At 40.1% G+C, this 26,961-nt stretch overlaps 1 protein-coding gene across 2 annotated transcripts in view; it reads left to right on the top strand.

The window, feature by feature from the left end:
- Positions 1-26,961, top strand: part of ADAMTS17 (ADAM metallopeptidase with thrombospondin type 1 motif 17) — a 198,389-nt gene that overhangs the window by 157,517 nt on the left and 13,911 nt on the right. For both annotated transcript variants that reach the window (XM_069798522.1, XM_069798521.1), the window contains exons 20-21: positions 12,456-12,660; positions 17,066-17,218. In XM_069798522.1, coding sequence (XP_069654623.1) covers positions 12,456-12,660; positions 17,066-17,218 — 358 coding nt within the window. The remainder of the gene's footprint in view (positions 1-12,455; positions 12,661-17,065; positions 17,219-26,961) is intronic.

The following is a 26,961-nucleotide window of genomic DNA, read 5'->3' as shown; positions in this document are numbered from 1 at the left end:
AGCATCTAGCAATATCTGCATAGTTTTGGAAACATACCTGAATCTTGCTGAAGTCAAGAAATTATGATAAACACATTTTAGATGCTTTCCTCAGTAAGGGTGCTTTTTTGCATCAGTAGGGGTAAGTAGAGATCTAATAATAAAAGTTCTAAAAATAATAAAAAGCTCACTTCTTAATTTGGCAAGCACTTTCAGCTGAATTAATTTTGATCTGCGTTGTATAAAAAAGACCTTTCTGGCCAAAATGAAGGCAAATTAATTTGTTCCATTCATTTGCTAACAAAAAAGTTCACTCTTGCTCTGCCGAAATGTTTAGCATTGTGGAGTAGTGTAGATGCTCCACTTTTGATAGTAGTTAGAACATAAAATCAATTTAGGATAAAGCTCAACAATATCTAAAAAAGCATATTCAAAACAACCTGCTAGCTGTTGCATCATGTATAATCAGACAAGCTAGGGAAATGTGCCTACAAAGCTAATCCTGCTGGCAGAAACAATAGGGAAGATGAGAAACAGCACACTTCCTTCTAATTAGACCTGCCCTCTGATTAAAGTGCCCTGAAGCAGGGAAATCCAGTGTCAGGTGATCCATCAATATAGCTAGGCTGTTTCAGGTTTCATTTTCTGTCTGCACTGCCTATTATTGCTGCTGTACAATATTGTGGCCATGCCGCTTTCAGTGGTACTGAAAGGTATAATGAGATACCCCTTGTGCTTCTAGGTGTGTAAGGAGAGCCAAACTCCCAATGACTTCAAGGAAAAAACTGTCATTTCCATGAGGAAGTTTCCTAAATTCAGTGATGCTGGCATTTCTGTCATGTCATTCTCTCAGAAAGATAGAAACAAGAAACACCTGCTTGTGTTTCTTCCCTGGCATTAAATATTTCTTCTAGACTTTTTGTGAAGCCATTGGGAGGAGAATGGAGTGATCCTAGACAGGTACATGGAGAGGTTCCAGGTGGTAGAGATGAAGAAAAGCAACTTAGAAAGCTCTGGAAGAAGTGGAGAGCTTCTGCCTCTACTAGCTGAGAGCAACAAAGGGAGGTCTTGGCCATCAGTTCTATTAGAGCTGTAAGACCTACAGTGCTGTTTCTCAGGGGGATCTCCATGATCCTGAGCCCTTGGTGAAGTCTCCTCTTTGTTGCGCACTTTCACCATGGCATTGCTGCCTGTCCAGGGCAGTGACAGTGGGTTAGGTCAAATCACACAAAACGTCCTGAGAAAATCTGTTCCTATATCCAGATTGTGTTCCTTTGGGGATTCAGGTCCAGCCCTTAATGCTATTGCAAGGTATCTCTTCTTCTTTATGGAGTTACCAGGCAATTTATAGCCCCAATTTAGCACAGTTATACCCAGGAGCAATTAGCGCTGGCACAGTGACACTCTTATTGGTCCATTTTTTTCAGAGCAATGACAGCAAACACCAAATGTGCTTAGTACCCGGAAAGGCCACAAAATCCTTGCTGATGATCTGATAGACCACACTCCCTCACTCCCTCCGTGTGGACTACACTTTCACACTTAACATGCTTTTAACTGGAAACATTTTCAGAAGCACATTCCCTGTGCCTCTGTAGAATTTAAATTTCCACTTGCGTTTGCCCACCCAGATATTAGAAATGCATGCTTAGCATATTCTCTAACCAAGAACATCTTAAAGAAACCATTCTCTTTCACCATGTCAATGCTTTTTTTATGAGCCCTGAATTTGTTTTAGGGTTTCAAGTAAAATTATTGTAGCATCTTGTTACAATAAGGTCCTTTCCCTTTCCACTCAGACCTAAGCCCTTTACCTGAGTTCAGAAGAAGGAACAATGCTTTCCTTTCTATAGTAAACCTGTTCTGTTTTGTGCATTTTAAACTGCATTTACAATTTTACTCAAAATTTAAGAGAATCACCTTACTGAGAATTTATCTCTAGGGAGGGGTCTTATGGCCAGCACAGGACTGGGTCATAGGACACCCACTCTCTTATTTCTCTTTTGGATATGCTGTGTGACTTTAATTCACTGTCTCTTTGCTTCCTCTCTCAATCCATGTATAATCTGGATTGCAAACTCTTTGGGATGGCGTGAGATCATGTTGTATAAATGGAGGAAGAAGAAGAGGCTACTGCTGTTGAGATTGTAATAAAAATAAAAAAATAGTAACCCGCGTTATATATATAAAGTGATCTAGAGAAAAAAAGGGTACGATACTAATAACAGTGTCTTTCTTCCAGCACAATCCCAAAGTGCTTTGCAAATTATATATCCCTTTGAACTTCAGCCACCTCTTGGGAGAGCCAAATAATCTGGGGCAGGGGACAGTAGTTTCATGAGGCCAAGGAGAAGATTAGAGGTCTGCAACTGCAACACAGCATCTGAAAAAAACAAAGCAGGATTGAAAAAAGGATTGGATACACTGACATGTTTTAAAATTAAACGTCAGAGAAGAGAATTTTCTTAAGGGTTTTGTTGAAACTGGCAAAAATAAAAGAATCTTTCATTCTTTATTATTGTTACTCTTTCACCTTTTAAAAAAATGCCTCTTTTTCTTCCTATTTTATTTTTTATGTTCCTTGACCCTCTTTTTCCATTAAATTCTTTACAGCTTCCTTTCCTGTCCCAACTGCACCCTATTAGCACCTCTTTATTCTAATCCTTTGCCTAGCTCTTTAGATATTTTTTACAAAACCCTGCTGTAACCAGATGGAATCTGGATTCTTGCATGCGGTGCGTATGGGTTGTTTCCAGCACACTGAACACCAACCCAAATATATAGGCAAACCCAGCACTCATGTTGGCACAAGACTCAGAAATCACAGATCACATCAGCTGTTATTACTGAAAACATAGGTCGGCCAGTGGCCACACACTTCAACATGCATGGTTGGGTCTATGAATATGAAACTGCTCCCCTCTAATGCAGGAAAAGAACCAAAACCACATGAAATTTCCCAACTGTTAGACTTGTAATGGCTTGTATGCAAACACTGTTAATTTTCCTCCTCTTTGCTGTAATAGGTTTTAATAGAGGTTGAGTTCTTTCAGGGACCTGCTGAATATGTGGTGTTCCTACACAGATGCTTAACAGCAGCATAAAAGCCAGAAATCCCTGCATTCATCTACAGAAAACCACAGGAGACCTGAGCCCTTATTTTCACTGTTTAGGAGTTGAAAGTATCTCCTGAGTCCAAGGGTTAGTTTTCTGCTACTACTGGCAGCTTGTCATAGACTCCTTTCCATAAACTGATTTTGCTCCACAGTCTCCTTCCATCACTGGAAGGCTATACCATGACCTTGCTGTTCGTGTGGGTCAGGATCTTTTATTTCCAGCCTTAATTATTCATTGTCATTTTTCAGCCATTTGTTCTTGCATCAGCTCTGCTCCTTTGCTTATACAGTATTTTCCCTCCCCAGCTCTTTGCCTTGGGCCAAGTGCCATATGATACAGCAGACCAGTGGATCTCCTCCTTCCATTGTTTTGCTGGGCTAAATCCATTACTTTTCTTTAACTTCTTATTGGATCAGAGACTGTGTATCAATTCTTCATTCCCTTGGTCACCTTGGTCACCTTCTCTACTAGTGCTCTAATTTACATTATTTAAATTCATAATTTGAGTGCATAGGTGACCAGGATTGTATGGAGAATCCCAGTCTCAGTCCAATCTAGTCCTTACACAGTTGCATTCATACTCTCCTGTCTTCGTTGGCAGTAACTCTCCTGATACGTGCTTTGCTTTTTTCATGGCTGCATCATATTTATGGCTTACAGTCATTCTAGATGTTTTCCTCCTCATTTGTGTCAACATATGAATCCTACTTTAACACAGAAATGCTTGTTATTAGTCCCTAAGCACACAACCTTGCACTGTATGCTATTAATTTTCATTCTATCCCTATTATTGCAGTACTCAAGGTTATTCAGTTCTTCCTGTATGACATCCTAATCCTCTGTTGCATTGACAATGCTTCTAGACTTTGTATTGTCAGCATTTTCCTCAATTTTTCAGCAGTTTTCTTCTTTTTGTGCCAAAGTCATTAATGAACATACTGAATTAGATCAAATGCAGGACAGATCTTTCAGGAAGTCCACTGGTAACTAATCTAAATTCCCTTCATACCTGATACTCATTTACAGCACTACGTTGTGGCCAGCTTTCACCTACCATACAAATTATGCATTGATATCCATGTTTCCCAGCATATCACCAGTTTCTCCGACTTACATAAGCATTTCCAGTGCAGAAAAAGGAGTTCTTTACTGATAACCAAATAGATTAAATCTACCACATTTCCTTTGTCTGGAAAAGCAGCTATTTTAATTGAAGAAATACAGCCAGTGAGTTTTGCCTGGAGGAAACCTATGTTGCATCCATTTACCACTATGTCCTTGATTATTGTTTCCTTCCAAATCCGCTCTAAAAACTGGCATGCTGCTGAGGTCAGTTCTGTGATTACATGGATCACTTCTTTCTTTCTTCTGTTCCCCTTTCGCTTTTCCATCCATGGACTGGAATCCAACACCATGCTCTCCAAGGGCTCATGCAACACAGTGATGCCCGCTGAGGAAAAAATGAAGCCAGTTATAAGAGTCAGCCAAGGCCCCAGCTGGCTCAGCACCTTGCCGACCTGCCCAAAAGGCTAGTGACCACTCAAAGCATAGTGCTTCAGTGTGCAATGGTTGATAGTCCCCATTACTTTGATTCCTGGTCTGATTTAAGCTCATGGTGCTTATCTGTATGACCCTTGCTGTCTGAGAGTCGACCTCTCCCTTTAGACTCCACCATATACCTGTGACAGTGCTCTGTTTAACAGTCTAAGAATACAGAACTCAGTCTGTCTCCCTGATTCTGGTCTGTTTTACCATGTTTGTTTGTGTTATCATCACAGGTATATGGGGAGCAGAACAGTTTTGAATTTATTTTGTGAGGTGAAAGTCTTGCAAATAGTAGAATTTTGGGGGGGAGCACTATGATGGAAAACTCCTTGAGAATGTTAGCAAATTACTTGCAGGGCTGTATGGAAATTATACTAAACTGGAGGGACATATTGGGAGTGTCTGTTAACTGAAGGGACTGAGCTAGACATTTAATGGTTCCAAATGGGTATGTTCTTTCATTAATGCAGTCAGACTCTTTTGGAACCTGTACAAATGTTTATCATCCATAATGGTCAATGGCAACAAGTTCAAAACGTTATCTGTGCCTTATGCTAAGAAACATCTCCTTTGGTGTGTTTTGAATTTGGTTACATGAAAAAAAGTGAAGAAGGAACAGCCATGGGGAGGGTTTCAAATCATTTTAGCCTGGAAATCTGGCATAAATAGTAATGTTAGCACCCTCTGATCCAAGGAGGCACCACGTAAGAGCTCATTTTGAAGTATTTCCCAAAACTGGAGTTGGGATCTCTAGAATCGGTTTGAGCCTAATGAATTTGCCAGGACTGTGCTGGACACTGTGCAAGACACGGTGGCTGCAGGCGGCTGAGCGAGCGGGCAATGCTGCGCCCTGGTGGCTGCTCTTCAGGGAAACCATCCTCTGTGGTGGGCAGCTGTAGTAGGTCTCTGGCAGGTCTCGCAGGACTAGAAGGCAAATGCTGTAGACCAGAAAGCCTGAGACACTTCTGGGCACCTTTGTGAGTGGGTAGCTGATGTCCCGTTCTGGGCACATCTGGTTATCACCATCCACTAGAAGGAGACAAAATCACATGTGTTCCGAGTTGTAGGCAGTTCATGAAGTACAGCAACAGGCGATTAGTACTTAATTAGCTACTGAAAGACAAAAAAGATATTTTCAAGCAAATCCAGCAACTCAACTCAAGAAAGCAATTCTGGAAGAGAAGTAAGAGAAGGCTTGGCAACAGACAGAGAGTAGAATGAGGAGGGCTTATTTGCTACTGCTAAATGCGTTTACATCAAATAATTCAAGATGACTTGCTAGAACAGAAGTTAATTTGGCATAAATTTTCACACGGAGTCATGAGACAGGTTTCTTACCTTTCATGTAAACACCCAGGCTGGCTTACATCACAGTTTTTTCCATTATAATGTTTGACTCAACAACCTTATGGTTGAACATTGCCTTGTTTTAAAATGTTAAATGGTCTGTGCTTCTTTGGCTTGAGGTTGTTCAGGCCAAGTGCACTCTTTACCCACAAAAAAAGGATTAGCAAGGTAATCTAGCAAAATATTTAATTGTGAAATTCAGTCCTACTGCTGCCTGCTGTAATGCTCTTCACACTGTTTGCATCCTGTGGTGTGAGCTGAAGAAAAGGCACTGCCTTCCTTGAAAGGTAGGGAACGGAGCTGGACACCAGTTGCCCCATCAAAGATACACCAGCCATGGATCAGGGTAGGGGTCACTTGCTACAAAAGGGCTCTGAGAGTGCTGATATTCTGTGCCTTAGTGTAGTGAGGCAGCTGCCAGCAAGAAGGACACCTACTCACACCAGTGCCACACTGAGTCCTCCAAAACTGAGTGATCTGCTCAATTTGGGGAAGGGAGGAGGGAGAATACAATGTCTTCCATTTAAAAAACTTCCCAAGATGCATGTAAATTATAAAACATTGTCCGATGGCTGATCTTATAATTGGTGGGAAATTAAAAAAAAATAAAGCTGTCAAAATGATAATCACTAAAGAAAAAAAAGAAACCTGTGTGAGTGAAAGTTGGCAAGTCTGTTAGCAGAATGACTACTGTACTGGAAAATTACTGAGCACTGTTTATAAAGGCAATCAGACAGGAATGTTAGTCTTGGAGTCCTACTTTCGACATCAGCAGCTGTATTATTCTACTAGATTCCTTGTACTTTTTCGCAAAAAAAAAACCCTTCTAGTGACTGGGTGTGGCACAACCTGTTCCCAAAAGTCAAGATTCACCTGATCATTTTGACCCCAGTAATGCAGAGATATGGTGGAGAGTTTCAGAAGTGTGTAGGGAGAGAAAGGTACAATAGCAGAGTATGCATATTTCAAGGAAATCACGAGTCCATTTGTAAACAGTGTTTTCTTGCTTCTACATATTCAAGCATGAACTTACTTAGTTTGATAGCTGTAAGCAAAAAATATCTGACTGTCAATTCCATGTGACTGATTCTCAGAAATCTTTTCCAATTCTCCATGCTAAAATTATCCAGTGTGAAATCCTGGCCCTACTGCAAGTTGGTCTGAGTTTTGCCTAACACCAGTAGAGCCACAGTTTCACCCAGGTGCCTCAGAAAATGAAGAGTGACTTTGACATGATTTTGCATCACAAACTGGTGCTAAAGACAACCAGTGCTAACTAGACATGGAGTTATCCTCAGCTGTACATTAGTGCAACAATGTATGTTAAACCACAAGGTATGCAATAAAATCTATTAGAAATAGAACCCTCAGATTACACTGCTTTAGATCAGTTTCTGTCACAAGTGCTTTTTCAGACTAGCTATGTTTTGTTTAGTAGCAAATTTCCTCTGATACTTTATTCAGCAGTAGTACAGGCTCTTAACCAGTTGTAGTAAAGAGCCAGTTCTAAAAAAACAGGTTTAATAAAAATAGAAAAATTTGTGTTATTGCAAATGTGTCTTTGGTCACATCCAAGCTATTACTGTGAAAGCAGGGAAATTAATTTCACTGTACCATTGGGGAGGGAACAAAAGTATCACAGTCCCTGTAGATAGTGAGTGCATGTGTGAATATGTCATGGATGTTTAGTTAGCAGAACAGAACCATGTTTGCAGGCACGGGTCTTCTGCAGGGCTCGAGACAGAAATAACCAGGGGAAGTTTAATGGGCTGCAATATTTACCCTAGAATATGTAATGGCTTTATGTTATAAGAGGCTACAAATCTCTTAAAAGTGACCTCATGTCTTTTGATTGTACTCCTCCACCCCATCCTTCAGCCTTGACCCATTTTATCTTCATAGTATTTTTTCCCAAATCCTTAGCTACAAGTCTTCATTTGCAGACATTCATCTCCCCTGGGTTTATGTACATAGCACTGTAGACAATTTTTTTTCCTAGAAAATGTGTGAGTCTTAGGCAAGTAGGTAGAGTGGATAATTCAAGGTTAATGACTAATCCAGACTATAGAAAGATCAAATGATGAACTGAACCTCCAAAAGATATTTCAAGTTTGCTCCAGGGCCCTGCCAGATGAGTGTTGCCAAAGCAGATTAGAAGAAGAACTCCCAATTCCTCAGCAGAGATAGTGAGAGGTCAGAGGTTGAGGAACACTCAGAAGACAAAGATTTAAAACAGCCCTCACAGACTGCATGTCGTGCCCATCCCAGCTTTTTGAGGCTATAGAAAAACACACCTTTCTGGGCATTTTTTAACTAGAAAGCCAGCCACTGACTAGGTTAAAAAATCTGTGCTTAAGAATTAATCACTTTCTTCCTAATTCTAACCACCAGCAGGGATCATCTAGCTCTTGATTCGTTTATAGAGGTAAGATTACAAAAAATGATACCATGGATAAAGCCATCCCTGTGATTGTGAGAAAGATAAGTGTGTTTGTCACATAAATCAGTGCTGGTTGGAAAAATGAGAGGCTCTCCAGGGACTCCAGCTAGAGCACTCACATGGTCCAACAGAAGATAGATTATAACCTGGGAGGGAAAGACCAAACTGAAAAGAACTGTGGTGTCAAGCAATCCTTAAATCAGTTTACAGGCTTAAAACATCACTGGAAGCCAAATGCTCTATATGATATAGACAGGGCTTAGTGTACAACAGTTAATTGGCTTAGTTAATAATACAGAGCTAGCTTGGTGTTTTGAGTTAGAACACTGGAATTATTTTTTACATTGTCATACGGAAAATACCATTTTTTTTAAAAATGAAAAGTAACTCTTGTTCTTAAACACATCCAGGTGTGTTCAAAAGGTGTAATGGCAGCGTAGAGAGGGAAGTCTGTCTGTAGTGTAATTTAATAGTAACCATAATGTGATACTATTTGTACATCACATTTTTCTTCCCTGTGTGTATATTACTTGCAGATAGTAATTACGCTAATACCTTGCTGTGCATTCCTTTACGAAATATGAAACTGGCAGGATTTTTTGTATTTAATCACTTTATCCATAAATCCCTTGTCTTTCCACTTTGGTTGTGAACGATGTCGAAATATAGTTGCCATGATTCTGTGTCTTACAGGCACTAGAGTAATATTTTCAGCTGCCTGTGAAGGGGGCTTTGGGAGAACTGTGGGGGAAGATCAGGGCACTGCCAGTACTGCATGTAGGACTCACATTTACTTGTTTGCCAGGTTATTTTTACAAGCCATTGAACCAAGCAGAGATTTCACTGAGAGGATGAAATTTTGTGGTCAAAGTGATCATGCCCTTGATGCCTTTGAAAATAGCCTACTTTACTGATATTATTATTATTAAAACATTTAATCTGTTACTTGTCTGTTGGATATGAAACTAAAACCACCACTTTAAAATAGCCTTTAATTTCTAAGTATTTTGATTCCATGTTAGCAGCAGTTGTCACAAGTAGGATGGCGTGGGCTGTGAGGTTTCAGAGATCCCTTACAGCATAGCCCCACCTTATTTGTAACCATTGGCCTCGGATCAGGGATCAGGGATATAGTGGATCGGTAGCTGGAGCTTGCCATACAGATGTTACTCTGACAAAAAAGCTGGAGATTGCATTTTCACCACAGGCGCAGCTTTGTATTGATTCCCTGGGTTTTGGCTCATGCCCTGTGCAATCATTCTTCTCATAATGATGATAATATTTGTTTTTTCTGTGCCAGTTTTCCAGTTATACTCTGTTGTATCTGTGCTAGAGCGGCACTAACTAGCGACCACTGAACAAGACAGAAACAAGGTAATTTCTCCCCTCCACAAGAGCAACAACAAAAAAAAAAAAAAATAAGGAAAGGAATTTTTCTTCCTGAAAGGAAAGTTATAACTTTACTTCTTAAGGCATCTTGGAAATAGTTGGCACGCTGCATGCTGCCCATCCTAAATGCAAGCTCACAAGACAGCCTCTGCCAAGAATGTATTTTTATCTTTCTCCTTTGCTTTCAGTCCCTTTCCCTTCTTCTTTTGCCAGTAGCTGTAGATCACAGTGAGAGCACAGTGCTGAAGTGAATATTGGTTCAGTGGAGCCTGTACAGAAACTGTTGCTGGCACCATGAGTCACATTCATCTCATAAAGCAAAGTCACTCTTTCCCCCTCCATGCCCTTGTTGAGCAGTTCCTTCACCCAGATAGATAACTCCCTCCACATTTGCTCTGACAGGACAGAACCCAGCTGATAGCAAGGGAGCCTGGCTATTAATTTTCAGGAACACTGATTTCTGCACTTCAAGGCTATTTTTGTCAGTCTTTCAGCCCTAGTATTCGATTACCCAGCTGGCATTTTCCCATTCCATAAGCAAAATACCAAGCACTCAGCCATAGAGATGCACCAGAACTACTGTCTAGAGAAACATGTTTGGTGTCTTGCCAGCTGTTTTAGCCAACGGAAATTCGCAGATGTGTCAACTGCTTTAATACACAGAAACATTTGAGTGGGGCCCTGTTCCACAAAAGACAGGTGGCCAGCCTGCCCAGTCCTGTCCTGCTCAAACCAAATGGCTTCTGTCTTCACTGTCAATGCAGTCATCAGTGCTCACACCAGATCATCAGTCATAGCATTTGACAAATGGATTCATGACAATTGCACTAAGTGAAGATGTTTCTACAAATTGTGCTGAACCGATTTTTTCCCCGTTCAGGAATGGGAACATGGGAAACAGTTGTTTGATTCATTTAGGAGAACTTACACGGCAACTTGAAAAGAAACGTGGTTAATAAGTTGTCAAGTATGGTGCTTTACGCTGACTATTGGAGCCTTCAGCAAAATGAAATAGTTTTTCTGAGCAGACTTGTTTTTGAGAAGTCTTATTTGAGCCACTTATCATAATAGATAGCCCAGGATTTGGTGACAAGTAAAAGATTCATGGTATAAGGATACTAATCTACATGACAGTCCTAAATAACAGGCTAGAAGGTCAATTACCTGGTGAGAAAGGCACGATAGCCTTCCGGTGCACAGCACCTACACAGCTATTGTTCCAGTCTTTCACTTCATATAGGAATGCCTGTAATTACAGAGAGCATGTTCCTCATTGACAGATTGCAGGAAACGTAAAGATCGATGCTGCTTGTCTTTAGGAAAAAATTGTCTCTCCCTACATACCTCCTAATTGACATTCTTCTTAGATATTTTATTCACTGCCTTGTAGCCTGGCTCTAAGCACAGTGGTCCTTCCAGCACTTGCTGGAGTCAGTGGGAGCCTTTCAGTTGGCCTTACACTGAGCTGGAAGACAGAGGGGTGAGGACGCCTCATTTCCCTTGCATGCCCACAGCTGGAGACTGCTCACAGCAGCAATGCGTTCCTTACTTTGGAGGAACCTGAACACCTCACAGTGTTGTGCTGGGTGTTTGCCAAATAGCCTTTAAAGACATAACAAAGCAAACAACAAAAAAAAGGCCATATATTTGTTTCCAGCACACTTTGATCAAAGGGGAAGGAAATGGCAACTGAAATGTGCTTACAAAGTAAATGAATCCCAAAGGCTCACAGAAACGATGGGTATAGGGAAATGCCCCTGCCCCCATCCAGACTGGGTTATGGCACATCCTTGTGAGCTACAGGAGCTTTGAAACAATATTGTAGGATCCTTTCTATAGGGAAAATCTTGTCTTTGTAAGTACTTCTTGAGCCTTGGCAGTTAAATGCAATTCAGATTTTCTAAGAATGAACATGGCCAGTTATTCTCCATTTTTGAGGTCCCTACTGCCATGAACTTCAAACAGATGAGATTCCAATTAAACATCCTGGAAAGCCCAACTACGAAAAGTGAAATCTCACCAGCAGCTTTGAGAGGGTGAACTAAAAGTGAGGCAGGAGATATCTTTGCATTCGAATAGTCTGGGATCTAGAGGATTTGTATGCTTTGAGGTCATATAATGTAGGGCTAGAGAATCTGACCCCGGTGCTGGATGCAGGAAAGCTGTGTTGGGCTAGGCATCTGGCCATAGCACCATCCCAGTTTGTACACAGTAAGTATAGGTTCTCTGCACAGCTCCACTGCACAGTGAAGATGTGCATGCAGACATAGCAGTGGTTTTCCCAAGTACCTCTCAAAGGCAACAATATTTGTGGGATAGGATGGTCTCCAGACAAGTCTGTCTTTACCTGGGCAAAAAATGGAGCCACACTGTAGAGACTGAGGGTTAAAGGGAGCTATACAGAGTTTGTGTTTCTGTCTAGTGTGGAAACAGAAGCGGATATTCACTTGTATACCTACCCTTTTCTGCTTTACACATTTCAGCTTCCAAAGGCACCTGATCTCAGTGTGATGGTAATACAGCACCACTGAAAAACCCACAAATCTAGGAAGAGTTGCACATTTCTCACTGTTTTTAAGTGAAGCATAATGTTTTATCCCAGCAGTTTTTTAACATTCTTTCTCTGTCTCCTTCCCAGGTGGGTGACTGGCCATTGGAGTCCCTGCTCTGCTACTTGTGAGAAAGGTGTCCAGCACCGGGAAGTGACTTGTGTTTATCAGTTGCAAAATGGCACCTACGTTAACACGAGAGACCTCTACTGCCTTGGCAATAAACCAACAACAGTACAAAGCTGTGAAGGACGGGACTGCCTTTCTATCTGGGAAGCATCAGAGTGGTCAAAGGTAGGAATTTGATTCAAGAAAGAAGCCAGACTGTGTGCAGCTCTGGATACACTGGCCCTTAATCCAGCTAAGTGCTTAAAATTAAGCATGTTCTCATGGTCAGCATACCTAGTGCCTCATGGTGTTGGGACACTGGGTAGGACTGTCTTTTGTTGAGATGATCAGTTTGGAACTGAGGTTTGTATTCCATACCAGATGAGTTATTAAGGTAGGTTTTAGATACCGTGCTATATTAACTATATCTTTCCATCTGAAAACTCTGACCAGCAAGGAAAAACATTTCACTGACCTGAGGCCCACCAGGGCTTCTGCCTCCATTTAAATGCAGTATGAAACAAATACCAGATTTATCAAGCATCTGCATGTTACAGAGAATGTACAATCTTTGGCCCTTATCCACCTTTCTTTCCTGTAATTCCAAGAACATGGAAAAGCTGGTTATACTTTCTATAAAAGGTACCTCTTCACATGGTTGCAGAGTTAAGAAATTATTCTCAGATATTATAAATGCATTTCAGATATAAATAATGTGTGGTCTAGACAGTTAGCCTGTGTTTTGTTTAGCAAGAGTGAACTGGGAGTATGCCTACAGTTCACGACCAGGACTCAGCTAATACAGAGCAACTTTGTCTGTACCTTGTGAGTAACAGTCCTAATAGCATGTCCATGTTGGTTTTGACATGATATCTGTTAGGTTCATCTGAATGATGAGAAGATCCTTTCACTCTTGATGTAGTGCTTACAGCTCTACCAGTCTCATTCCAGACTGGCTGTGTTACGGGACTGTCCAGCAACAGTAATTTCTGTGAAAAGGATCTTTCCTTGTTATTCATCTCTATTTTGAAACAGTGAGTTCCTGTTTAAAACATTGTCAAAGAGCTTTTGCAAAATATTATTGTTAGAAATGTGCTTAAAAGTTGCAGAAGCTCAGGATACAAGGGATCTTGCACTGAGGAACAGTGTCTCTTAACAAACACAATGTGATTCCATTGTCTACCTTTTGAACAGGAAATCTTTGGCAAGTGAGATGACAGTTAAGTGAGAGCAGTGTTTGCTTTCATTAGGACACTGTATCTGTTCACTAATGCATGAGATCTGTTTTCTTTCTGAGTTCTTTCATTCAAATGTGGAGAAACACACCAAAGTTTTAGTAAGTTGTCTTATTTGTGTGTTATAGAAGTAACCGTTTCAGATTATGCCCTCTTTATTTCTTACAGCTGAACCAGCTGAACTGTTTATAGCTGAGACTATTCTTATGATGCAGTTCCTACCTGTTTTATTTGCGGAGTTTTTACTTGGGCCTTTTGTTAACAGTCCTAGGTTCTCTCTCCTTTTTATGAAATGGAGTAAGTCAAGTTACAGAAGACTTTTTCCAGAGTGGAAATCTTCCGTATTTGTGACCACGTAACTCATTTGCAAATACATAATATTTTTAGATCATTTTTTCAATAACTGGTTTACTTTTCCTTTGTTAAATTTATTTACCTTTTGTCGTGTCTGTAATTGCCCACTCATGATTTTAAATTCATTCTTGTTCTGGCACATTTCTGCTATTATGTAGCACAGTTGACTCCGGGACACATTTGATGCTCTGCCAGTTTGAACACTTCTCATAACTAGGACTTTCTTTAGTGGTAATCACTTTAATCCTTAAAATTTTAATCTGATGTTGTGGACTAAATATCACAGTAGTGGTATCATTTTATAAATCAATTTTCTCACGTATGTTTTTGAACTTTTTGGTTATACAACAAAAAACAGTTGAGCACATTGATGTCTGGTCCCCAGTCAAAAATGTGTGTTTTCAAAGCAAATTCCAATGCAATCTTCATTGTGGAAAAAATTACGTCCCCCTTTTATTGCCAAACACTTGAGATTGTTTTGGACAAAGTACTGCTCAACCCATTTTTAATGACAAAAATAGAGACTGTCAGAAAAAGGTGAATGTTTATACTATTAGGGAACTAGAGTAGGAAAAAATATGGATTTCCTTCAAATAAAGGAGCTGTGTCTTAAATGCAAAGTTGTGCAGCTCCTTTACAAAACCTCTCTTGATTTGTCTAAGTAATTTGTTAATAAAATAAGACCTTATGACCTCAGCTGGACACTCAGGGACTGTGCATATTAATTTGTAGACTGCTCTGTTGTGGAATTTCTGTAAAATCTGTATTTTAAGAAATTCTTCATGAAAACAGAGGACTTGAGGAAAGAAAAAAACTCTTGAAGAGGGTGATTTATATGTGACCACCAAAGATCCGCTGGAAACCTTTTGCAAATGCTGTTTTGTCTAGGAAAGTATATGCAGTATTAATCTGTGAATGACTTAAAAGCTAGTGGGAAGAACAAACAGTTGGTGTTTTTCCCAGACTTGCTTGTAAAACCCACCTAGAGATTTCTCCCACTGTGAAAAATACTCCCACTTCAGTTTGATTTACTTTGAGTAAATTGGACCATTTGAAAGATTTTATATATTGTGCTTTGTAGTTTGAGATGAACGAGTGCAACCCTGAGGAGTCCACCCTGAGGACTGAGGAAAATTATATATAATTTGGGAAAGTCTATACAACTTGGGGCAAATTCATGGCTTTAAGGTACCATTTAGGGAGCTCCAGCCTGGGATCTCTGGCAAGTCTTGCGCTCTGAGGAGTCCAGCAAAGCAGTTTCTGGAATTCTGCAAAGCCTGGAAGAATTAATCCCCCTATCTAGCAGAACTATACAATTGTGCTTGTTACAAAGATGTTACATCCGTAAGGAGGTCATGCCATGAGCAGCACATAGTAAATTAAGTGGAAGGTTTCCCAGATTTTCAAGAAGTCACTTTGTAGTGCTCTGAAGTATTTAAAGGCATGTCTGTTTGCTTGCCAGCTCATAAACGCTTGTCATTCATGTCCTTAACAAGGCCAGCAGGTCAGCACTGCCTGGATTGTGTTTTTAAGATGGTTAGACAGGCATGCTGAGATTTGTCCATTTGATGTAATTTATATCAAGCTGACACTTGTTTCCAGCATAGACCCCCTGGATGGAGAAGCTTCTTGGAATATGTTCAAAAGACCTCACAGAATATCTCATATCTTCACTATTTATTCAGTGTCAAATCAACTGTCTTTTCCATGCTGATCCCCTGAAGGGGAGAACTTGACATGCTAGAGGAGGTTAGTTTTTATCTCAGTTGGTACATATATCATTTTTCCACCCACCTGTCCCCAGTGGCTCTTCAAGAAAATTTCTCACTCTTAACCACTGCAGTGGCATGAAAATGAAGAGCAGAGAGACTAGCTATGCTGTTGTGTAGTGGCATGCACTTAGGTGGCTGTGACAGCATCAGCAGATCTGTTACTCTATTACCGAACTGGTTATTTAAACCAAATTCTGTTTCAGTTCATGCCAGTGTCCTTTTCCCACCTAGTACAGTCAATGAGATCAAGACAAATTCTTCAGTAAAACAGAATTTCCAGCCAACCATTGGCAGAAATAACAAATGGGTAACCAGATATCCCTGCTCTTTAGAAGCTACCTTCATAGTGCCCAGGCACAAAAACATTTGTGGGTAATTTGTGCTCACTTGCATGAATGTTTGTTAGAGTGCCCAAATGTTTGAATCAAGTCTTCGTTCAGCAACTGATTCTAGCAGCTTTGGTAGCCTGGTGCTTTCTCAGAGGACTTCAAACAGTCCCTGCTGATGCCTTTGGTGTTGAGAAGTCTGTCTTTCATCCCTGCTGATGTCTGTGGCTAGCTTGCTGGCCATGGTTGGAAGCTGATCACAACACTGTGGCTCACTGAGTAGTGCCTCTCCTGAGCTATCCCCTTTGTACATTGAAGTTCTTCAGAACTAACGTAGGGATGAGCAGATGGCAAATCAAAGAGTGAAGGTCATGTATGTGTTTCACATGAGAACATGTATAAGAACTGTGACTTTGCCATGGTATGTACAAACTTTACTGCAGAAATGTGTTTGTAACAGTGGTCTCATGCTAGGGTGATTTAAAAATGCATTTATCACCATCGTTTTACTGCCATGATACATCAAGGGATGTGGCAGTTCTGTGTTGTAAATCTCAGTGTGTCTCTTTTCAGTATGAATGATGAGCTCTTAAACACAAGATTTAGTGGTTTTTTCATCTGTAACACCAATTCTAGCAAAATGCCAGCTGATATTTTTCAAAGAAAGTTGATTTTCAGAATTACCATTTTTTGTAAGTAAAATACTTCACAACCAGATATCATGCTTTTCAAATTACTCTTTTATGTTTGAGATGGACTTAGATTATTGGGAGAAAAATCTTACGGGTTATCTGTTTTCCTCTGTGTTCATAAAACCAGCTTTTCCTTTTAGCTATGTTACTAAGATAAAAGTTATCATTTCTAGGCATCATGTAACAGAAAACAAATACCTGTTTTTTTGCAGTGCTCAGCAGACTGTGGCAAGGGGATTCAGAAAAGAACAGTGACATGCACAAATTCTCAAGGAAAATGTGATGCAGCCACCAGGCCAAGAGATGAGGAAGAGTGTGAGGATCACACAGGCTGTTACGAATGGAAAACAGGCGATTGGTCTAAGGTAACAGTGAACACTACATGGTATTTTCTTTCTGAGTGCAAAGGTGTTCAGAGTGCTATGCTTCTGTGTGCTGTCTCCATTAATTTGCACTTTAAATATTTGGAAAGGAACAGTTTAACTGGTTTTTATTGGAGGTTTTGCTGGGATTTAAACTTTCCCCTTATGCCATTTATATCCCAAACATTGCAACACAGGCTTGTGGATATGACCCAGCAAGTTTTAGAGAAGTGTATTCCAAACAGGATAGAAATGAGTATTAATTGACAGCTTAACCATCCAAAGGCAAAACCTACACAAGATTCCCACCACAGGTGGACTCTTGTTGTCAAAAAGCTACTTTATAAACAATGTTGAAACTGCTTTCCCTATTTCAAAAAGCAAATTCTGAACAGTTCTGGCTAGCAGACTGAATTCTACAGAAAAGAGTTCATTAGCAGTATCTTCCAGGAGTGCAGGGAACTAAGGATGTGTCCCATGCCCAGCCTGGGCAAGCTAAAAAGAAAATAGCAGAAAGTTGTTTTCCTTGAGTGTAAATATGTGTTAAAAATTTGCACTTTGGGTTAGGAAGCTAGTCACTGAGAAAAAGGGAAATCTCACAAGGGGGCTGTGGTGAGAGTTTTGTCTCCCTCAAAGCATCAGTATGGAGCTGAGAAGAGAGCTGGACCTTAGTCTTCTTATCCCACAGGTGATAAATCTGAATGTTTGGCAGAACTGTTGTTAAACTGAATACTACTGGGAGGAAGCCCTAGCAGACTCACACAGAAACAGAGGTTAACTGAGCACTCACAGCTGAATTCTATTCCTCTGCCTCATGCAGGTCCTGCATGCAGAGTCAGACAGTACACTATCTTATTACCACAGATGCAAGACTAGAGCTGTGCAGCTGAATTTCATGCTAGTCTGGGACCTACACATCATAGTCCAGTCCTAGACTTATTCCAACCACCTGAAATGAAAGAAAGCCATGAATTTAAAAGCAGAGCCAAAACCATCAGTCCCTTCCTCAGGGCTGGATTTTACCTTCACTTAGGCCTGTCTGAACTTAGTTTCTCCAGTGACATCAGTGGAATTAATTCCTGAATGCAGTGGATTAAACCAGAGCAGAGTCTGCTCTGTATTTACATTCTGATCTTAAAGAATAGGTAGTTTTGCTTGGGAAGGAGGCCTGGCAGTGTGAGAAACTCAGCCTTTGCCAGTGTTATTCATAAAGCATCCTTTGCATTACTGACTTCATGTTTGCATAAAGAACTAAAATTTCCCAGGAATATTATATTCCAGTTTGGTTTTATCTTATCTTTGTAACTGTACTGTTCTTTAAACAGAAAGTCTACTTTGTGTTCTGGAATGTACGGCATGTGCAGAAACCACTGGGATACAGTAGTTGCATTTTGCTTTCCAAAAACCCAAACTCCAACAAGCAAAATCCTGTGAAATAGAGGGCCATGATGGGCAAATTGGCTTATCTGCAATCACTTTTTTTTTTACATTGTGATTAGGAATTACAAATATTTATAGATATACTCTCTCATAGATACATGAATTTAATGGTGTCAGTGCTGGAGAATGCATTAAGAACCTGCCACATACAAAAAGTCTGTATTTGTGCTGAGCCAGGAATTTGTATCACAGAATGTTTAGAGTATTGAACTTTATTTTATTCATAACCTGGCACACAGAGTCCTTGCAAGCTGGCCAAAACAAACAGTTCCTGTGTGTTAACAGGTGAAATAACATTATTTATTTATTTGTGGAATTTTAAAACATGTTGGCATGCAAATTGACCCGGATTCTCTTTATAGGGAGGAATATGAAATAATTGTGTAATCACATTATATGGATTGAAATTCAGTATTGTATGAATGGTTCCAATCTGATAAAGATATTGGCTCACTGCTAGAAAGGCTGCAATCGTACATTGGTCACAGTAAATAGTGTTGTTGATGGATTTACTGTCTGCATGCGAGCAGGGCAGGATCAGTGCAAAATCACTTGTTATTTGCAATTCTTAACTCAGGGTCAGGGTCCTCCCTGTGCAGAAGGGCACAAAAGCTTATGTGCTGCATATGTGGCCTGCTTCTGTCTGCAGAGAGCTTGTGCCAACTCTCTGCTTCCCAGGGATTTCACCCTGTGTGAGTCCAGCAGGATGTTCTTGGACTTAGGTTTGGTTTATAATCAGCATTTAAAATTCTAGACATATTGGTTAATTCTGACTGGACACTTAGGTCGCACAATTAGATTCTTATTCTCTGAGTAGAGGGGTAAACAGAAGACACCACTGGATTGCTAGAAAAGAATATGGTAGATACAGTTCTTTGAAGAAAATGTATTGTCCCAGAAACCCAGATAGCTGAAATGTTTGGTGTGGAATTCAATTCTTCGCAAATCCTGAGCAAAGTATTTTCATCATGAGGATCCAGAAGCTTTATTGCAGAGCTTAGACTTAGGAGGAGAGCTTTTACAGCTATCAACAACTCCTCTTTGGTGTTCTCCAGCTTAAAACAGTTCCTCCTTTAAGGAGAAACACAGAGTCTGTGGCAGTTAGATTATAGTGAACTCTTTAAAATTCATACTTCCAGGGCAAAATTCCATTGTAAAACATTTGTTCCCGGTGCTGTAAAAATCGCTGTGAGAGAGCTTTGTGCTGACTAAGATGGAAACTTTTTCTATGACTACAAATTGATCTCAGAACAAGCAACAAATTTTTGCAATTAATGCCTTGTGCATTTGTTATTTATTGTTAAGAGTCATCAGGGAAGCAAGATTTAACTAACAGTAGTAATTATCACAGATTAAAATAAGGGGCTTTGATGCTTTATGTGCAAACAGCTTGCGTGGTGACTTGGCCTCCAATCCTGAATTTCCCAAACCAAGATCATTTGAAGATACCAGGAAGCCATGTAAGAAAGAGGCAAAACCTCATTAAAAAGTCAAGTCCAGATACAACTTGTAAATAGAACAGGCCATTTGGGTGGTAATGACAGACTGTTATTTTTATACATGAATACATGGACTCTGCATGAGAAGACAGATCACTTCCCTAAGGAGCTCCCAGCCCTATATAAATAACTTACCTTGTGTCTGACAGCAATGACTATGGTTATCCTATATCAGATCTTGGATCCTGTTGCATTCAGAAGGTGCAAGAGTGGGGTGGGCAGCAGTAAAATCTCCAAATCTATGCCAGGCAGGTTGTGGTTTTATGTTCTCAGACCCTGGATCCACTTCTGTGTAGAAGAGGTGAGGGCTGGAGGCATGGCCATGCTGATCTTCAACCTGCACCTACCAGCCAATACCTCGTCCACTGGCCTTAGTAATGGCTCTGCAGCCATTGACTGTCCATGCTCTGAAGAAGAGGAATTTTATTCCATTTTCTGTCAGGTTTATTTGCAGATGGTCCTTACTGCGTATTATAGCTGTGGAAAGCATTTGGAGCTAATTGAGCAGATTCAGCAAGCAGTCTTGGCTGTGAAATTTGTGTATTCCCAATGTACGTGCAGCATACTTCAAGTGTTGCATGAGGAACTATCTAGTTCACTTTGCAAACACATAGGGCCAGGTCTGTAAAGTTATTTTAAATGTCTTTGAGGTTACCTTTGTTAGTCCAGTGCTTGAGATTAACAGACTGTGTACCATAATTCTAAAGACAGAGTATTGTTCTGTTACTAGGAACCATGTGTAACCTGCATTACCACTGCTATTAAACTTGCGACTTCTCTGCACTACTGCAGCTTCTCTTTTAAACCCCTTATCTTAAAGGGATGTAATAATTTTTAGCATTTAACACCAATGCAGCATTATGAGTTACATAACTAAACTGTTACTGGCCCAAAAGTCTTTGAACCTAGTTGAAAGATAGATAGCACAGTAAGAGACCCACTGAAGGTATTATCCTGAAATAATTTTTTTATTGTCGCCTGGATTCTTCAGAATTGCAATTCATTATAACATCCTTTTTAATATATGATGCAATATACAAATGGGAATCCAAGCCATCTCCTATTCAATTGTTTCTTCCAAAAGGAAATTCCACATCCAGTTTGCATTCAGTTAAGGAAACAAATATCTCATACACTCTTTCTACTTGGAAATAGTTCCTCCTTGTTTGAAATCTGAGCTGTTAAATGTTCTAGCACTCAAAGCATTTTTACATTTTTGTTGTAGTTGTGCTAGTCAAAAGAACAAATATAAGTTGTTCAGTTTCCCAGCACTTGCCTCAGACTCCTAGGCTGCTGAAAATACGCCTCTTGATGCTTCAGCAAGACAGTAGTTCATTCCTTCATGATGAATTGTATTTTGCTGACAAACTTTATGTCAAGGATTACATTCCTGTGAAGAATGCGGGCAGCTAGTGAACAGAATGTGTCTTTATGTATGTGTCTCTCTGGACAGCTTAGCAGGACACACAGCCTGAGTCTGTACTGTTCACGTGCTCTAGGCTGCACTTGAAGGGAGCAGCTGCAGGACTCTGTGTAGAAGTCTACCTTGACTCATGTGGTCGAAAACATATGTCCCAAATGATGTGGGGGCGCGCTGCTGGCCTGCTGCAGGGAGATACAGGCTTAATGTATTGGCTAGCTATGGTGGTGACAACGATCAGTTGTGCTTGAAGGTGAACAGCACTAGGGACTACTTTTTAGCTACCCAAGGCTCCCGCCATGTCCTAAGCTCTCTCCCCTTCTACTCTAGTAATATGTAGCAGGGAATGCATTCAGGTGCATAGGTACAGGCCAAGGCTGTATTTTTTGAGTTCCTTTTCTCCAGTTGGCTTTTGGACTCTTCTAGGGTATAACTGAAGAGGCAAGCTTATATAGCAGGAGCAATTCTCTGCAAGATTTTTATGGCTTTTTCTCCATTTGCAGTTTTACTTAATCGTTTCACTATTTTATGTGCCTCAACATAGTCTATTTCTGTCCTGTGACTGAAGTACTGTATTTTGAGCCAATAGCACAGAATGGTTCATGGTTCCCAGTTTCATTTTTTTGACTATTCTCCTTTTAACTGGCATTATATCAAGGAAGGTAGAATTACAAGCAAGATACACTAGCTCCATCATTAGTGCTGAAATTCACAAGGGTGCATTTTCAGCTTTGTGGGTATAAGTTTAAACATGCAACTTCTGTCCCTCAGGCAACAGTTTAGCTTGTTAACCTATTATATTACATAGCCCAATGAAAAGATTTTTAGAAGAAGAAAGATACATAGAAGCCTTGTAATATATTGGCTTTGCCATATTTTTTTTCACAGTTACAGTAGGTGCTCTGTAAATACTAAGGCCTATATTAATCTCGGATAACCCAATGTAAATCCAGGGTAACTGTCCTTCATTCTTCCCCATTGGCCACAAGCCAAGGATCTTACTCAGCACGGTGTGTTAGATATCAGTCTTTCTTACATTAGTGTAAATCCAGATTAATTGACCAGTTAAGTTAATGCAGGCTTATGCCAATGCCATGCAGATCAGCATCTGACCTGACAGACAGTACAAGATCTTTGGGTCTTCTGTAGGAACCATCACAGATTCATGCTCTCAGGTGAAAACAGAAATATATGATATGTCAAGCTGGGTTTCAACTAGGAGAGAAAGTAGAGGAGAAATCTTTTTCTACCACTTTACATCTCATATAACCACCTGGTACAACTTTCATGAATTCAGAAAGATTGTACACTCCAGAAACTGGAAAGCACTAGTAAGGATCAGCTTGGCAAAGTGTGATGTTAAACAATATTCTTGTTGCCAAATAGTGTCAGTAGTGATAAAGCACATCTGAAAAATTACCTATAGCCACCTGCCCTCCCTGAACATCAAGAGTTGCCAATTTCTTTACAGTATGTTGCTCAGCCTATGAAATGCTGGCTATGGGTTCTCATCCCAGGAGAATATTAACAATAGGGAGGAAAAAAATCTAATTTCCTATAACAAAAATACCGGGTTTGTGCCAGACATTGAGGTGTTTCATACCAAAGATCAGCAGTCATTCATCACAATGGGTGGTAACAAGGAGTTTGTAATTGCAAATTAATTGTTTTGGCAGGATTATAGTAGGTTGTATTCTCTAAGAGATAAAACCCCTAGCCTTGCAGGATACCAAAAAACATGTTGGGGTTTGCTTTGGGTTTGGGTTTTTTTCAAAAAAATACTCTACAATCTTCCAGTGCCAGGAAGGCATGTTTTCTGAGTTCCAAATGTTTGTGAACATCAACAAAATCCTCTATATGCCTCACTTTTATTGATTAATTCATATTACATGATAAGAAGAGTAAATCAAGGACAGCTGTGGTTTGAGAGGTGTATTCAAAGCTGTTATAAATATAGAAGAAAACTGTCCTTTGTTCTAACATTCATTACAAATTCATGGCTTGACCTGCCATCTGTTTATGATAAACTATGGACAACTTGTTAATTCTTCATAAAGATCATAACCAAGTTAATCTTCTTACCTTGGAGAAAATAACTTTTCTTGTTGAATTGAGAGAAAACTCCGTGGGAGGAATGGTGGCTTAAAACTTCAGTCGCACATCGCAACTGACAGACCCTTTTGTGCTGCTTATTCACTTTGGCTCAGCAAACAGCTTCAGGATTTATGACTGCTCGTGTGCATTCAGCACCATACCTAGGAACTGATGTTAGAAGATTGTCTACAGGCCTCACTGTTGCAAATCAGTTGTTCTCCAGAAAGTGATACAGCTGGATGTGACAGTAGAAGACCCAACAGAGTGTATTCAAACACTCTGCTTCTTTGGTCCTAGGCATGAACCAGGAGCCAGAGTATCACAGTATCCTAAACCTAACTACTGCCCCTATGGACTGCTCTAAGTTGTACTGCTAGTTGTGGTTCCCCACGGTTTGTTCCTCTGGCGCGTGATCACTGATGTGCAAACCACAGCCTTTCTTGCCAACAGCTTATCTCAAAATACCCCACGCTGCAGAGGATGAGAACAAATGGCCCAAAATTGGTTATATCAGCCACGGACACTCCTCAATTTGGGAAAGTTGTTGCCAGTACCCTAGTAAAAATTTCATGCAGCCCTTTAGAAAGGAAGATGGAAAGCCATTGCTCTGCATTTCTGAAGTAGAATGGTACCCTTCTGAGTTGTGATGAGTTAAAACCATCACTTTTAGTTTAACCTTCATTGAGAAAATGCATGGAATAGAATAGATCTCTGTGTGAGAGAAAGCTAGTGTTTGTTGTAAAAAGGAGAAAACACGCCTCTCTTCTGCTGCAGTGAAATCAATTTTGTTTATAGTACTATGGGCCAAATCACTGATGCACCAAAATCAATGGCCAACTCCCAGTGACTTCAGTAGCTAAAGATTTCAGCATAAAATGAAGAATTCTGGCACATGGCTTGCAGTTTACATATGACAGAGCTCCAAGGCTATTGGTTATTTTTTTTTTTTGTCATCTTCACTGTCAGTGCAGGGTGTGCTGGAGTTTTCTCTGTTCCCTTTATGATTTTATTCCACAAGGAGACATGAGGGGAGACATCTCTGTGTTCTTGCTGCCATTTCACAAATCTCTCACCTTGGCTGCTTAAAGCCCAGCCCAAGGTCCTTCTACTGCCTTGTACCATCAAGTAGAACTGATCGCTCTGTTGTGGACAAACTTAGAAATATAGTTTTCATACCTCCACTGGAAATACGCAGTTTAGGAAAGAAAGGAAAGTTCATATGAGTTCAGCTCGTATTATTAACTACAGACTTCTGTATGATCATGGGTCCATCACTTAATTGAATTCACATCACTGAGTCCTAGCCATCTGACAGTTAGGTGCTGTGTTTGAGCTAGTTGTTAGGCTCTGTTTAGTCATTGCAAGACAGGCAGCTCCAGGTAGTAGTTTTATCTTCTTTTCTTAGTAAAGGCTGAATTGCCCTCTGAAGCCGTGATGTCTCTCTGCTAACTGCAAAGAGAACATAAACAGAGCTAGTTTAGTAAGATGAATCCCACCCCTTTTGCTCTTGGATTCTCTGTCCCCCCCCATCTGTGAAACATCTTTAGGTCAGAGGTGTAAATATTGTATAATGGCACTAAAACAAGGTTGAGCCTTTATCTAGACTTGTGCTAACTGCCAGCCCCAGTCGATGCAGCTGTAGTTAGAAACCTAGGCATGGAAAGTGAAAAGATGCCGACTACAATGCTGGCTGGCTATGTCATTTCCCTGGGGACTGTAAGCTACAGAAACTAAGTCCTTCTCATGCCTTTGAGGCAATGACTGCTCCTTATTTGCACAGCTCATCTCTGCTGGAGTTTCTGGGAACATCCATAGTACAAATTATTTTGATGGTTCCTTAGTGAAGGAGAATGTACTACAAAAAGACCATATTCATCAGAGTTTTGTTTGAAGTGGAGCACGTTCTGTCACAGTGTTATTGTCTCATGTTCCAATGCAGCCTCCAGTGATCCTATTAATTGGAAGAATAACTTTTCCTTTTTGATACTTTTTATTTAAAAGCCTAGTTCATTAAGTGCATTTTTTTTGAAGGAGAATTAAAGCCTCCCACCAAGATCAGTGGATTGGAAATAGAATTCCATCGTGACTTTTTTACTCTTTTTTTAATGTGAAAAAGAAGAAAGCATGAAAGACAAGCCTGTTCAAATATCGACATTCTTTTTCTCTGAGTTACTCTGAGATGTTACAGTGTCTAGGATCATGTTTTTAAAAATATGAACAGTAGGTAATTCACCATTTAAAGTTTGTACTACTCATCTGAAGAGAGTTTTGCCCCTCGAATCCTTACAGCACGCAATATGTATCACTAGCAGGGACTGCTATAATTTTGCAGTCTTTTCAATAGCCTTTTGAGATTTATGATGACTACCGAGGCATTAAGGTGACAATCTTCCAGAACATCTTTAAAGAGCAATTAGTATCAGCCTGCTGGTGATCCCTTGTTTGACTGTGCAAAGAGGTGAAATTCAGTGTTAGTTCAGCATCATACATTTCAAAGCTGAGTAGCTCCTTGCCTAGAGAATGCTCAGGCAGGACTGAGATGACAGAGATGAGCAGCCTCTTGCTGAAGTTAAGTAATCCTAATGGAGTCCTTAGTTTAATTACTTTTTTAAATAAATTGCATTTAGGTAGCATTGATCATTAACTGATGAAGAACTAAAATATGTGTTCAGTGGAGCTTCCATTCCCAAGATATTCTTTCAGGCTAACATCTGCAACAGGAGTCAGTGGAGGACTATAGCTCACGTAGCCCATAAAAACATTGCTCAGCATAAGTAGCACACACTGCTGTAGAAGCAGTGTAAATTCTCAAGCAGTCAGCCTGAGGTGAGTTATGTGATCCCATGGTTACATAGTTGTCCATTACTATCTAATTTACTTAAAATTAGCTTGAATATGCCTTTTACGTAAGGTGTTTTTCAGCATCATTTCCTTGCAGTTTTTCAGGTGGAATAAGCTAGGAAATATTTCCATGTGGTACCTGCCACAGGTCAAAACATTGCACACGCGCTATAGGTGGCATGCTAGAATATGGTACTCTATAGGCAATACCATACCTTTTCACATCTGTGCTTGATCCTGTTCTTGAAATCCAGTTTGAAAGCTTGTGAGAAGTAAATCCTGCCTGATTGGTATAATGAATTAAATGACATTTCCTCATTAGCATGCACCTGGGCTGCATTGTACAAGTACTTAGGGGCACTGTCACTATCCAGAATATTCATGTATTCAGCTCTTAATCTCTGAACTCTCTGTACACAATGGAACTTTTCAGAATAGCAAAGCCAAGCTTA

This window comes from Haliaeetus albicilla, chromosome 12, assembly GCF_947461875.1.
Source record: "Haliaeetus albicilla chromosome 12, bHalAlb1.1, whole genome shotgun sequence".
NCBI classification, from domain to species: Eukaryota; Metazoa; Chordata; class Aves; order Accipitriformes; family Accipitridae; genus Haliaeetus; species Haliaeetus albicilla.
The sequence above is the reverse complement of the archived record's forward strand: the minus strand, read 5'-3'. Positions and strand labels throughout refer to the sequence as shown.